Source organism: Pinus tabuliformis, chromosome 7 (genome assembly GCF_031772625.1).
Source record: "Pinus tabuliformis cultivar Carrire ecotype Pingquan chromosome 7, CPIR1, whole genome shotgun sequence".
NCBI classification, from domain to species: Eukaryota; Viridiplantae; Streptophyta; class Pinopsida; order Pinales; family Pinaceae; genus Pinus; species Pinus tabuliformis.
This window is the reverse complement of record NC_142293.1, coordinates 1,960,584,134-1,960,599,441: the sequence shown is the minus strand read 5'-3', so window position 1 is coordinate 1,960,599,441 and position 15,308 is coordinate 1,960,584,134. Positions and strand designations below refer to the sequence as shown.

The following is a 15,308-nucleotide window of genomic DNA, read 5'->3' as shown; positions in this document are numbered from 1 at the left end:
TAGGCCTCCAAGCAGGCAGCTGATTGCAAAAGTTCAAATGACAAACAATAGAATGTTTCCCCTAAAGATAAGATCAGATTTGAAAGAAGAAGGTGCACAAGCACAAATATCAATGAACTCACAAGAGGATGGAAGAAAAGACGCAGTTGTCACACATGTAAACTATGAAGCAAAGGTAAAAGATGAAAATTGGTTATGGCATTTGAGATTTGGACATCTCAACTTTGGAGATTTGAATTTGATGCATAAGAAAGGCATGGTGAAGGGATTACCACTTATAGAAAAACCAAACAACCTATTTCAAGGATGCATCTTCGGCAAACAACATAGAGAAACATTTCCAACATGAAAGTCAGTAAGGGCAAAGGCACCTTTGGAGATTGTCCACGTAGATTTATGTGGACCAATGCAGACACCATCAATTGGTGGCAACCACTATGTGTTGATCTTCATAGATGACTACACAAGGAAGACATGGGTCTATCTCCTAAAACAGAAAAGTGAAGTGTTTGAGTGCTTTCGTCAATACAAAGTTGTTGTTGAGAAGCAAAGTGGACACTACATCAAAGTCCTTAGGACTAACAGAGGTGGTGAATATATCTCAAATGATTTCCTTCGATTTTGTGGGGAGCATTGAATTCACAGGAAATTTACAAAAAGATATACACCTCAGCAAAATGGTGTAGCGGAAAGGAAGAATATGACCATTATGGAAATGGAAAGGAGTATGTTGAAGGAAAAAAAATTGCCAAATGATTATTGAGCCGAAGCTGTCGCTTGTGCAACATATCTCTTGAATAGATGTCCAACCAAAAGCGTCCAGAACATAGTTCCTAAAGAGGCATGGAGTGGAAGAATGCATAGTGTCACTCACATGAGAGTCTTTGGATGTGCGGCGTATGCACATGTCTCAGATGAGTTGAGGAAGAAGTTTGACAGCAAGGGGGATAAATGTATATTTGTTAGATACAGTAATGAATCCAAAGCCTACAAGCTCTACAATCCATCAACCAAGAAGGCCATAATCAACAAAGATGTGCAGTTCATAGAAGAGGAAGCATGGGATGGAAGTTTAGAGAAGACAGTCAATGTGAAAGCATGTATACCACATGAGGACAAAGAGGAATTGACAGCAGCAAGTAATTCCTCAAAAGTGACTCCCTCTGCTCCTATTCAAACACAACAAAGTAGGCAGCAAGGAACGCCATCAACAAATAATAAGACAGCGTCACCGAGTCAAGCAAGTGCTTCGCCAAACATGCCACAAAGAGAAACACCAAGTGACATGTCAAGCCCATCTTCAGAAAACACAAGAAGACATTCAGAGATTTAAATGAGATCTATGAGCAAGATGAAGTTGACAGCAGCGCTGGTCTGAATTCCTTATTTTCACTATTTTGTCATGTAGATGACCCAATCTATTTTGAATATGTAGTCAAAGAAGAAAAATGGGTTGCAGCAAAGGAGGAAAAAATAGAAGCAATAGAAAAGAATGGCACATGGGAGTTAGTGAAGCTTCTGCAAGGAAAAGAAGTCATTGGAGTGAAGTGGGTATATAAGACCAAGAGTAATGTTGACGGTAAGATTGAAAGGCACAAAGAAAGGCTAGTTGTCAAAGGATACAAACAACAACATGGAAGAGATTATGCAGAAACATTCGCGCTAGTCACAAGGATAACAACAAGCCCGCACCAACTCCAACTATCATGGGGTTGAAGTTAAGTAAAGAAGATTGCAACAACAATGTCAATCCGAGATTATACAAAAGTATGATAGGTAGCTTGATGTATTTAACCACCACTAGGCCGGATATAATGTATGCAGTGAGTTTGGTGTCAAGGTTCATGGAGACATCGAAGGAGACACATTGGCAAGCAGTGAAAAGGATTCTAAGGTATGTCAATGGGACAAAATAGTATGGCATTTTGTACACCGCAACAGAGGATTTCAGGCTGGCTGGTTAGACGGACAGTGATTGGGTAGGAAATGTCGATGATAGAAAGAGCACGTGAGGATATGTTTTTCATTTGGGTTCTGGAGCCATTTCATGTGCATCCAAGAAGAAGCCAGTAGTTTCATTGTCAACAACAAAAGCTGAATATGTCGCCACAATAGTAGCAGCATGCTAAGTAGTTTGGATGAAACGGACATTGAGGGATCTTCGCCATGACCAAGAGGGAACGACAACTATTTTCTGCGACAACACATCCGCAATTGCATTGTCAAGAATTCAGTTTTTCACAAGAGGACCGAGCATATTGATGCTAAATATCATTTTATCAGAGAGTTGATTAACAATGATGAAATTGTGTTGCAACACTGCAAGTCACAGGAACAGTTTGCTGATATTTTCACAAAGCCATTGGCACGTGAAAGTTTTGTTTATCTCAGAGACAATTTGGGAATTGTCAATGGCCGAAATTGTTATTAAGGGGGAGTGTTAGAAATATTAATGCCAACCACGACCTTAAACACAATAACAAACACCATGCTTGACGAGTCAACCGTTGCACGGTTGTGATTTTATTGGCAGGTGAAAAGACTAAAGTTAGAGCAGAAGTACAATCCTCACCATTCCACAACACAATAGAGGAGTTCAAGCATTTAATAAATTTTGGTAAATAGATATGGGCAATTACTCTGCAACTATTGCCCACACTCCACACGTGCAAATTCATAAAATCATTTACTATGTAAAATCGTCCATGTTCCCTATTAAATATTTTCTCTATTATGTAATTAATGTCAAATTTGTAGGTTAAAATAAATTTGCAAGTAAAAATCATTTGTAATGTTGGGCATGTTGGACAAGTTAAAGAGGGAGAGTCTCTACTTAGCGAGGAGAAAATTGTGGAGGAAATATTGGTGGGCACATGAAAACCATTTTTACTTCGCAACCAACCAGTGATGTGTAAATCACAGTAAGTTTGTTGTGTTTTTCACTTGGAACTGCAGCCTCCAATTGCTTTATATTTTTAATCTTACACAAATAAATTTCTGCAACCTCTTTTATTTTACTCTATTTTACCGTAAATAAACTCTATATGTTAATTAAGTCCCTGTGTGGTTGCGACATCCTCACTGCAACCTAAAATTTACCTTTCGCAACTGAAATTGACCCTTGCCTACTTTGTCGCAACAGTTCCTTTGCACTTAAATTTTTTCTAACAGCTTTTATATTAAAATAACTTACTTTTATTCTAGTTTATATTATCATTGTAAATGCTGAGCATTATAGTTGCTACACAACCTGCTATGAACCGATGTCGTTACGCCTCATACAGCAATCTAACCTGTTTGTATGTTAAACTGGGGACACTTGCAGTAAGTAATATTCATTCCTTCATTTGGTATATAGCACTGCAAGGGAAGCAGTCAGTGAGGCAGTGTAACAGCAAATTACAATTACTTGCAATCGGATTATGCAGAGTCAGGGACATTGTCGTAGTTATTATAAATATTTATAAAAATAAATACATTTTCATGTAATTATATATTATTTAACAAATTTAAATGAGAAAACAGTAATCAAATTTTCATATAATTAGAAACGCATTATCGACAATTTAATTAAAGATAGAATAAACGGTGTTTTACGTAATTTTAAACACAGTAGAAACAATCATTGTATAACTCTGAGGATAGATGTGTTTTTAAACGAAAGTTCTGTAAACAATCATTGTATAACAGTTAGGGTAAATGTGTTTTTAAACAAAATTTTGTATACGATTCCAAAGTAAACAATTTAAAATGTTTAAATGCATCATTGTATAACACTTAGGATAAATGAGTTTTAAAAAAAAAAATTGCAGACGATTCCAAAGTAAATAATTTAAAATGTATCATGATCTAATACATTATAGTGTATTATAGTGTTTAGTAATGTAAAAGAAATCAATATAGAATTATTTTATTTTAGTTAAAAATTTAACATAAACTCAGAGAGATCAAATTTTTTTGTTTGCAAATGTTTTTAGAATGTAAAATATAATGTCTTATTTTTCAATGTTTGAATTGTATTTTTAAATGCTAAATAAAATATATATAGGAGAAGATAAAAATTTGAACCATAAATTTTTATTTTATTTCTAATTTTTTTAGAACATATTAGTTTTTTGTTTTAATTATAATGGACATTATTTTCCTATTTAGAACATAATTTTTATCTTTTATTTTTATTTTAAAAGGGCACAGATCTACTGACAAACTTACACATCCCTTCATTCTGGACTGATAAGCTGTAGAATAAGCCTCTCAATAATATTGTTTAGGATAATAAATAGAAATAATATAATCTTGGGTTGGATTAGTATTTAAAAATATTTTATTAATTAATTAAATTTTATTATATTTAAGATATATCAGAAAACTACAATTAAAAAAATCAATTTAAATAACCCAAAAAATATATATATATATATATTATAATAATCCACTCATTCAAAAAAAAACAAACAAAAACAAAAACCGAGGTTAATCTGTATGTTATGACCAATTATTCACTGTGTCTATGTTTTACACACGAAAGGCTGCCATTTACCCATTAGCAAATCCTATGTACACCTAATTTCCTTTCAATAATGGACAATCTCATTTACGGATAAGAGCAATAATAGCTACACTCATTGCCCGTGCACAAATAGAAATTGTAGCACCTAAACGTTGGTGGCTGATTTTCACCTCGGCTCCAGGCTGCCTGACGAAGGATCGGCAGCTGCAGAATGGATATCGGAATGTGTGTTAGAAGAAATTGCTGTGCTGCTAGATGCTTTGTCAGGATCAACAGCTCTAGAATGTTGAAGTTGGCGAGATTTGGTCACATTATCCACATCTATGGAGACAGGCCTTGTCGGTGAGGGCAAATGTTCTCGCTCACTTGTCAGAATGGACACTACTAGTGACATTGAAGGCCGCAACATTGCAGATCCTTGTGTGCACAGAAGAGCAATTTTAATCACTTTCATCGCTTCCTCCCACGAATAACTGCCCTCCAATGTGGGATCTATAACTTCTAATGCCCTCTCCTTCTTATATAGTCTCCATGTCTGGTAATATTAACAAAAACATAAAACATTAGTCAGCAGCAATCATATTTACATGGGCGTCTACGAAATTTCTACTTTTGATATTAGATCCACATTAGCCATACTTCTTCCGGAAGAAACACCATGTCTTCAGGCATACTCTGATTCTTTCTTCCGCTGATAATCTCGAGAACAACTACTCCAAAACTGAATACATCTGCTTTTTCTGTCAGCTGTCCGCATAACGCGTACTCAGGTGCCATGTAACCACTGCACAATGCCATCTATAATGAAATCAACCTATCTTAACCCTCTTAAAATTATATGATGCTTTCTTAAATATGTGAATTGTAATTGGTTCATATCTGCAATTTATTAAATAAAGATGGGGACATCAAGACATTGAAATGTAAAGAGAATTCTTACAAAGTTCCTGCAATTCTAGTGCTAACGTGGCTCTGATCTTCTCCAAAGAGTTTGGCCAAACCAAAGTCTGCTATTTTGGGTCTATATTTATTATCAAGTAAAATATTGCTGGCTTTAATATCTCTATGGATGATCCGAATCTCAGATTCCTCGTGAAGATATGCCAGCCCACGTGCAGTTCCGACTATGATTTCATACCTATCTCTCCAGTCAAGTAAATGGCGTTTTGTTCTATCTGCAATGATTGCATGATAGGAAGTGAAAACGCTGGCAAGCTACCTTCAAACACTCTAACAAATCCAGGATCCATGAATCGATTAAGTAGCTAAAGAGAGAGAAGTTACCGAATAGAATCTTATCTAGACTGCTGTTATGGAGGTATTCGTATACCAGTAGCCTTTCTGAGTTTTTAACGGAGCAGCCAAGCAATTTCACTAGATTCTTGTGCTGAACACGACTGATAAGATTTGCTTCATTCAGAAATTCAGTGTGTCCTTGCCTTGAATCTATGTTGAGCCGTTTAATTGCAACCTCTCTTGCATCAGGTAGAACCCCCTACAGCAGATCAATGAACTTCATAATTAATTCTGTTTTTAATGGAAGCCGAAGATACCAAACATTTAACTTGACAGAAAGCAATGATTGTAAACGCTTACTTTAAAGACGGATCCAAAACCTCCCTGGCCAAGCTTGTTTTCTTCATTAAAATTGGACGCAGCCTCTCTCAGTATGTCGTATTTGAATATAAGTTCTGGATTTGGTATACTAGGCGACAAGTCAATTTCTCCTTCCCCTGAGAAAACATTTACAAGGCCTCTATTTATTTTGCGGTAAAGAAATAGATGATCAGTTCACAAGACACAAGTATATCAAGCGCACTCTAATGATTTAGTAATTTCAGGACCTCTAGTTCGAGAATTGGGTTCTCGAGGTTTTCGTCCAGAGAAAGAGTTCCACTTCCAAAGACCTATGACTGCAATTAATCCAAGCGTAGGAACTAGTACGCCCAGAGTTATCCCAAGCACTTTAGATTTTTTGGGTCCTGCAAAGTTACACTTAAAAGGCTTAGTAAATTGTCTTATTTCAGAAAATGAACGAAAACACCATACCACTTATCATTGTAAACTGCGTGAAAGAAGATACCGGATACTGGAGGAATTTCCCTTGGCGGTGGCGGGTGTGGCGACGCGATGATGGAAGTATTGAAAAAGATATGATTCTCGTATTGCAGAAAGCAGTTCATACTTAAGTAGCGTGCTCCAAGAGCTCCAGATTCGCATCCCTTTATCGATATCCCAGAGCGACCGAGACCGGATATATTCGATCCACCGGCAGCTAGGCACGATCGGCAGTTTGCTGGCGACAGATTCCAACATTGGGCTATGCTGTAGATTTCCCCGATATCTTCATAACCGGTTTCGAATTTATCTGTAGCAAAAAGTGTGTGACTCCGCACAGTTTTTGCTATAAGTTTTGACAGAGCTTTCACGGTAATATTTGCGAAGACATCTGGCTGATTGCTTGGAATATTGTTACAAATTTTCGTAAACTCATTACTCTCATTATAATCGTTGGAAAAATTATGATTCTCGTAACGTAAGAAGCAGCCGTTTAAATAAACGAATCCAGAAGTGTTGTGCCCGCATTTCTCAAGAAGATTTTCCTTCGCCGTAGAAGCACAGGCTTTGCAATCCGAGGAATTTAAATCTCCTCTACACTGGATAAACCCATAAACAGTGCTATTGATGTTTTGCCCCTCAACACGGGTATTGAATCCGCTGGTAGAAGCGTTCCCCGACAATGATTCCAAAACCTGGATTACATTACGCTGGAAATTGTTTGGTATTTTTCAATGGGGAAAATACCAAAACCAATTATGCAAATACCACAGAGGCAATGCTCTGTTTCCGCTGTTCCAGGATCTTATGCAGAGAACCTCTTAAAAAAAACTCAGAACAGAGTATTACACAGCCATAAAAACTTTTCTATTCATTAAAACAAAAACACTGATACACATTCATCCTCTTTCACTCAGAGGGATCTACCAAAAACTTGCATTCAGCGAAAACAAAAACTCTGTCTTTTCTCTCCACCTGAGAGTTCACTGTGCTGGGTTTACTGCTGTGAAACCCATTTTTACATTACTGCTGTAAAACTATTTTTACACATACTGCTGTAAAAATATTTTACACATGCAGTAAATTACATTCACAATTTCAAGAAAGCTTGAGCGCTCTTTTCTCTTGCATTTCCATGCATACTCAATACAAAAGAAATTTACTTACAACACATGTGCTCCACTTTGATTTTCATTTATGGATAGCACTGCTGTGCATCACCATTCTTTTCGCTCCACTGGTTTTTACAATGGCCAACACTTAAAAATTTACAACCCACCGAGCTCTACATTCATGCACTGCTGTGCACACTATTCTTTTTCGCTTTTTCTTCTGGTTTTAATGGGCATTACATATATATAAGAAACGCACTCACATTGTGCACAGCCTCCATGCCCATTAAAAAAAATGCTCTTGCTTGCAGGCAGAACACTCATAAAGAATGCAATACACACTTCTGCGCTGCCTCCATCGTTTTTTTTGTCTTCATGCTCATTCTCTTTTTTTTAACACAATAATATATACCTTCTTTTTTTTATTGAAATACATAATGGTCAACGCATATGCGCCCATACCCATGTTAATGGGACTCCACCAAACAATACGAAAACCATTAAAGACCATTAATTCTTCCATCGCAGACAGGACGGCAGTCAACCAAGCTTTGTCCTCACTCCACGCAAAAATTCTGACTTGACGTGGACGGGCTGCAACTTCAGAGATCGACGGTGGAGAACACGCAACCAGATCGGACGGCGGAGGTTGATATCGGAAGGCACACAATTGCTGAGCTTTACCTCCCGAGAACCTTACGTTGCGTTACGTCAGTGGTCATCCACGTGTCTGCTCCATATTATATCGGAGTCGCTCACCGGAATATCCCTTCGCCGGCAAATGGTCCCGAGATTTTCCCGGCACCGGAAAATGGCCAATACACCGCGCTCCTGACTCGACGCCTGACGCTGCCACGACTGCTGGTTTCAAATTTGGAGATGCGGGAAAAATCTGGGCGGTTTTCCAAAACTGCTGAGCGGTTGAAATTAGCATTTCAACACTCCCCTTTAATTTCAACTGCTGGGCATTCAATCTTACCCAAACACTTCCTCACATAGAGGGATTCACCAACTGCTTCTGATGCAGTTCCACAAACAATCAAAGTTGTCTTCCTCTTAATAGAGGGATTAACCTGAAACTGTGCTTAAGAGCACCTTCCTCATGACAGAGGGATTCACCATAACAATGTGCTGAAGAGCACCTTCCTCTTGACAGAGGGATTCACCTATGACTATGCTGAAAAGCATCATCCTCTTGATAGAGGGATTTACCATGTCACTGTGCTGAAAAGCACCTTCCTCTTGACTGAGGGATTCACCAAATGACTGCCTCAAATGCAGTTCCAAAACAAACAATCATTGCACTGCTGTGTGTGCAAACTCATTACAATGTTCTCCTATGCTGATGCATATTTTCTGCTGCACTGTTGTGCCATCTTCTTTGCTGCGTCTACCCCACACTGCTGTGTCTACACTTGCACTGCTTCTGTACTTTTTCAAAGACAAAATACTCTGTCTTTTCTGGAACAATTACACTGTCCCCACTTACAAATTTACACTGCTGTGTGTAAACATTTCTCACACTCACTGCTGTTGCATATATTGCATTTCAATTCAATGAACAACAAATTCATTACATTTACCTTTACTGCTGTAAGGAAAATTTCTTTTGCATGTGCTGCTGTTCAAAACTTCTTGCTGTTGCATTTTTCACATTTGCATTGTTGTGTGCTTCTCCTTCTTGCCATCATGCTGTTGTCCATAACTTCTTGCTGCTGCATTTTTCATATTCACTGCTGTCCATACCCATAACCATAGACTATCATCCCTGGGTTTTATTTGCTGCTGCGTTGCCTCTGCAATTTGCACTGTGGCTGCCTTTTGTTTCATCATACTGCTGTGCCCATACTCTTGGCACTTCATTCTCCACAAAAAAATAACACAGGCTGCTGCCTTTTCTCATGCACCCTTGCTTCACACAATCTTAGTCTTCATTTTTTTTACACAATGCACTACTGTGCAATTCCTTTGGCTTTCTGCTGTCACACACATTCTTATACATCCAGTGTGCATTAAAAATCTGTTGTCCTTGTTTTTCTTTAGGCATTTCTTTGCATGTTGCATTGCATACAAAAAAAATATTACATTTTTCACTGCTGTGTGAAAAATTTCATCGCATTCTCAGCCACTGGGCATTTATGCTCTGCTGCGTTTTGCCTTCTTCTCATTTTCTTCTCACTGCTTTGCATTTTCATTCCCAATACAAAACATTTCCATCTGCTGTGTATTAAACTCATTCTGCTGTGAGTATATTCTCTCACATTACATAGAAGAAAACTACATTCCACTGTTATGCATTTCAATGCATGTACTCCAAAAAAAATTTAAACTGCTGTTCATTCTAATCCATGTGCTCCAAAAAAAATTTCCAAACTGCTGTCTTATGCTCTATCTTCCCACTGCTGTGAGGGTCTCCATACTTTGCATTTTTCTCTTATCTTGCTGCTGCTCTTTACATTTCAGCGCTGCCATCTTTTCTTCTTTATGCATTTCTGTGCATATTGCATAAAAACAAAGCAAAAACATTGCTGATTTCATCACTGCTGCATATTACCTTTCAGAGGGATTAACAAAGATTTCATTTGCAACTGCTGTGCTGCAATACATCCTCCATCAACAAATGATTGTTAATACAGTTCAGCAAACAAAAAATTACAAGCTCCCCTTTAATGTATGCTTGTCTTCTTTTGGCAGACTCTTCTCAAAACAAACTTAGATCAGCTGCATTGCTTAAGGGGCTTTCACACTGTATTTCTTTTCTTCTCCATACTTGTGTAACTTTCTTCTTTTGCATGGGTCTAGCTTGTGTAAGATCCCATGTCAAGTTACAATCTCGTGCCATATGCCCAATGTTATGACACTTGAAACATTCTACATTTTTCATGAATGACATTTCATGATTTCTTCTAAAATTGTTTCTTGGAGATTGTCGGGGACCACAACATCTATCTCCATGAAATGTTCTACAATCTTTTGCCATATGACCAAAGTTTGAGCAAGCATAACAATAACCATAAAATGAACTTTGGTGCCTGGGAGATGGAGGTTTCCTTGATGTACTTCTGAAGCCTTGCTGCCTTGAGATCCTTTGATGATCACCATTGCCTCTTGCCTTTTTGCCATCAGCTACATTTCTTCTTGAAGCTGGTTCTCTTCTTGGAGCAGGATTTCTTCTATTGCAGCCTTCATTTTTCTCCTTGCCTTTGCTGGAACTAGGAGCATCACCATCTCTTTCTGGCTTCTTCACATCTCCCTTGCTTAAAGCATCCTCATCCTTGTTTGAGGGTTCACCTACATACCCAAGTCCTGATTTATCAAATGGAGATCTGTGATAGCTGAGCATGTCATCCAGAGCTTGAGAGCTCTTCATGATCTTGTTCATCCCTTCAACCTTCTTCCTGAGGAGGACAATCTCTTCTTCTAACTTTTCACATTCATTATTTTTCTTTGCTAGTTGTCCCTCAGTTTCTTCCTTGCTACGAGTAGCTTCAGCTGCTACTATTTTGAAGAAGATAATGTCAGACTTCATCTTGGAGATTTCTTCATCTTTTGCTTGACTGCTCTTCACTTTCTTTTCAGCTCCTTGTGCCTGCTTCTTGGCTTCTTGTAGTTCAGACTTAAGGGAGGAGACCTCTACCTTGTACTGTCCAATCTCTTCTACAAGCTTATTCTCTCTCTTGTGCCTTTGTTCAAGTTGACTTGTCAAGGCATTTGCCTGCTTCTTTGCTTCATTCAGCTGATTTGTCATGGATATGACTTCTTCATGATGTTTCCTCTTGCATTGATCAAGCTCCTTCTTAAGCTTGGTAAGCTCTTCATCCCTTTCTTTTACTTGAAGCTTGTTGAGGTCAAGCTTTTCATTCTCAGCTTCTATGATGGGTTCTTCTTGACTCATTGTCATGGTCAGTGCTCCCTTTGCATGAAGATCATGCAGTCTGTCCCATATATCCTTTGCTGATGTGTATTTTCCTAGATTCCTCTTCACAGAATCAGGCAATCCATCCAAGATTAGTTTTGCTGCTTGTGCATCATATTCCATGGATTCTTTATCCATCTTGCTGTCATCAATCACTGACTCCCAGACTTCAATCCCCTCAGACATTAGAAAAGCCCTCATCTTTATTTCCCATACATCAAAGTTTCCATCAAACTTTGGGGTTTCAAACAAAATGTATTCAAATAAATTGTCTTCTATTTTAATAGAGGAGGGAGACACATTTTTAGCAGGCTTGGAGGCTTTCTTCTTTGACCTTGCCATTCTTATCTAGGCTTCAAATACTTGACTGTGTTTTTTTTAAATCACTGACTGTTTCTTCAATAATAACTCAAAAACTTGAGAAATACCTGAATCCTTTTAGCTGAAACTTCACACTGCTGGAGAAGCTTTCTGCTGCAACCACACCTTCCTTCAACTTCTTTGAGTCTTCAAAGAGCCTGGACTAGCTCTGATACCACTGTTTGGTATTTTTCAATGGGGAAAATACCAAAACCAATTATGCAAATACCACAGAAGCAATGCTCTGTTTCCGCTGTTCCAGGATCTTATGCAGAGAACCTCTTAAAAAAAACTCAGAACAGAGTATTACACAGCCATAAAAACTTTTCTATTCATTAAAACAAAAACACTGATACACATTCATCCTCTTTCACTCAGAGGGATCTACCAAAAACTTGCATTCAGCAAAAACAAAAACTCTGTCTTTTCTCTCCACCTGAGAGTTCACTTTGCTGGGTTTACTGCTGTAAAACCCATTTTTACATTACTGCTGTAAAACTATTTTTACACATACTGCTGTAAAAATATTTTACACATGCAGTAAATTACATTCACAATTTCAAGAAAGCTTGAGCGCTCTTTTCTCTTGCATTTCCATGCATACTCAATACAAAAGAAATTTACTTACAACACATGTGCTCCACTTTGATTTTCATTTATGGATAGCACTGCTGTGCATCACCATTCTTTTCGCTCCACTGGTTTTTACAATGGCCAACACTTAAAAATTTACAACCCACCAAGCTCTACATTCATGCACTGCTGTGCACACTATTCTTTTTCGCTTTTTCTTCTGGTTTTAATGGGCATTACATATATATAAGAAACGCACTCACATTGTGCACAGCCTCCATGCCCATTAAAAAAAATGCTCTTGCTTGCAGGCAGAACACTCATAAAGAATGCAATACACACTTCTGCGCTGCCTCCATCGTTTTTTTTGTCTTCATGCTCATTCTCTTTTTTTAACACAATAATATATACCTTCTTTTTTTTATTGAAATACATAATGGTCAACGCATATGCGCCCATACCCATGTTAATGGGACTCCACCAAACAATACGAAAACCATTAAAGACCATTAATTCTTCCATCGCAGACAGGACGGCAGTCAACCAAGCTTTGTCCTCACTCCACGCAAAAATTCTGACTTGACGTGGACGGGCTGCAACTTCGGAGATCGACGGTGGAGAACACGCAACCAGATCGGACGGCGGAGGTTGATATCGGAAGGCACACAACTGCTGAGCTTTACCTCCCGAGAACCTTACGTTGCGTTACGTCAGTGGTCATCCACGTGTCTGCTCCATATTATATCGGAGTCGCTCACCGGAATATCCCTTCGCCGGCAAATGGTCCCGAGATTTTCCCGGCGCCGGAAAATGGCCAATACACCGCGCTCCTGACTCGACGCCTGACGCTGCCACGACTGCTGGTTTCAAATTTGGAGATGCGGGAAAAATCTGGGCGGTTTTCCAAAACTGTTGAGCGGTTGAAATTAGCATTTCAACACGCTACCATTTATATATTCGGTTTGCCCACAATCACTCCAGATAGGGCGAGCTAGTAATAGGTGCAGGCGCGTCCATACAGTGACGATAAGCAACATGCGCCCGTGTATTGTTTTCATCTCCATCGGCGTCTCAAACAGAGCTCGACGCTTTCCTCTCGAACTTTTCTTTTCTAATTTGATGAGGGGAGCTGCTGCACCAACGATCATAAGGCTCTGCGTCATTTATTATTTTTCTAACCCTTTGTTGCAGCTTTCGTAGATACACTGAATCTGCACTTCTTATAAAGAGTTCATTTTTCAAGTCTGAGGGCGTGGAATGACTCTACCATTGACTCTACGCAAAGAAAATTTAGGCTTTCCTCTCGAACTTTTCTTTTCTAATTTGATGAGGGGACCAACGAAGTCTCGGCGATTCCTAAATCCAACACTATAGAAAATTTATTGCCCTTCACATGCTAGCCCTTTGTAACACGCTATTTTTTTTTCTATAGTCATCCGGGGTGTGTTATATTTGCCTATCTCGGACGCATGTCAAAGTGTAATAAATTTTCTATAGTGTTGGATTTAGGAATCGCCATAAAGCTCTGCGTGATTTATTATTAGATACACTGAATCTGCACTTCTGATAAAGATGTCCGTTGATTTTTGAAGTCTCACCGCGTGGTATCGCTCTACCATTGGAAACTTGGGATCTAATGGGTGTTAGACCATTAATCACAATGACCGTATGACAGAGATAGTCGTCCTAGAGCAGTAAAAATTCAACAGAGGTTTTTAATGCTGGTTTTATAGATTATTGACAAAGGGGCAAAGAGTTTTTTAATGCTGGTTCTAGAGATTATTGACAAAGGGGTTAGCTTTTTCAGGAAACTACCTCCAGACTCGATTTCCAGAACCTTCTTCATCTTGTATAAATACCTGTATGATCAATGAAGGATCAATGAATGAAAGCAAGTTGTGTTGTGAGTTGTTTAAATGTGTTTTCTGTTGTGTGTTTATGCGTTTCGAAGTGTGAATACGTTACATAGTTTAAACTGAATTAGTTTGACTGTGACTGATTACGAAAAGGAAAATGCATAAGACACTTGCACGGGTGGGGGTGCTCGTTGTGATATTGAAGTGAGTCTTTAATTTCAAATATAGTTTTTTTATTTCCGACGATCACACATGGTTTACAGTGGAAAAAGAACTATACATGGTTTACAGTAGAAAAAAAACTATTATTATAACCATATGAAGATAAGTACTCAATCATGGTCAACTATACTTCACCAAGGATGTTCCAACCATGATACAACTATAGTTAGTTTAGTAAAATATTCTCAATTAAAATTATCTTAATTAATTACAGTACATTATAACTAAACTTATTCGAATCCAAACTTGCTAACTATGGTATAATATTCCTTCCCGTTAGTAGCTATCCACTCACAACAACCACTTACAATGCCGTTAGTCTTTAAAAGTTGGAAAATGGCAATTCTACCATCAACCAGCAACAGCCACTTTCCACCGTTAGTTTTAAAAACTAGAGAATGGTGCCGATCATGGTATTTCAATCACTTTCATTAAGTGACCATTAATTATAATATAGAAAATTAATTTACAAATACAATTATGCCTCCAATGGTTTAAAGAAATACCAAATATCACCAAAACTCAAAATCTAATTGAGACCACTGATTTAAATGCCAGAAAATTATAAACAAAACCCGTGAAAATCTAAATGCAATAATAATAGACTCCCAAACCAAATCCAAAGGGAAGGCATTTTGCAGACGGTTTTCACTGCTATGAATTTTATTGCGAATTCCAATGATACGGTCTAAACGACGATG

The 15,308-nt window shown here is 38.1% G+C and overlaps 1 protein-coding gene across 1 annotated transcript; it reads right to left on the bottom strand.

Annotated features, from left to right (window-relative positions):
* Window positions 1-4,491: 4,491 nt before the first annotated feature.
* LOC149256305 (cold-responsive protein kinase 1-like) lies at window positions 4,492-7,280 on the bottom strand. The gene is made up of 7 exons (XM_089457404.1): window positions 6,594-7,280; window positions 6,355-6,492; window positions 6,107-6,243; window positions 5,795-6,005; window positions 5,451-5,685; window positions 5,150-5,294; window positions 4,492-5,045 (listed from the first exon to the last, which is right to left on the bottom strand). The coding sequence occupies exons 1-7, from the start codon at window positions 6,691-6,693 to the stop codon at window positions 4,677-4,679; spliced, it is 1,335 nt and encodes a 444-aa protein (XP_089313530.1). The 5' UTR covers window positions 6,694-7,280; the 3' UTR covers window positions 4,492-4,676.
* Between the last annotated feature and the right edge of the window lie 8,028 nt (window positions 7,281-15,308).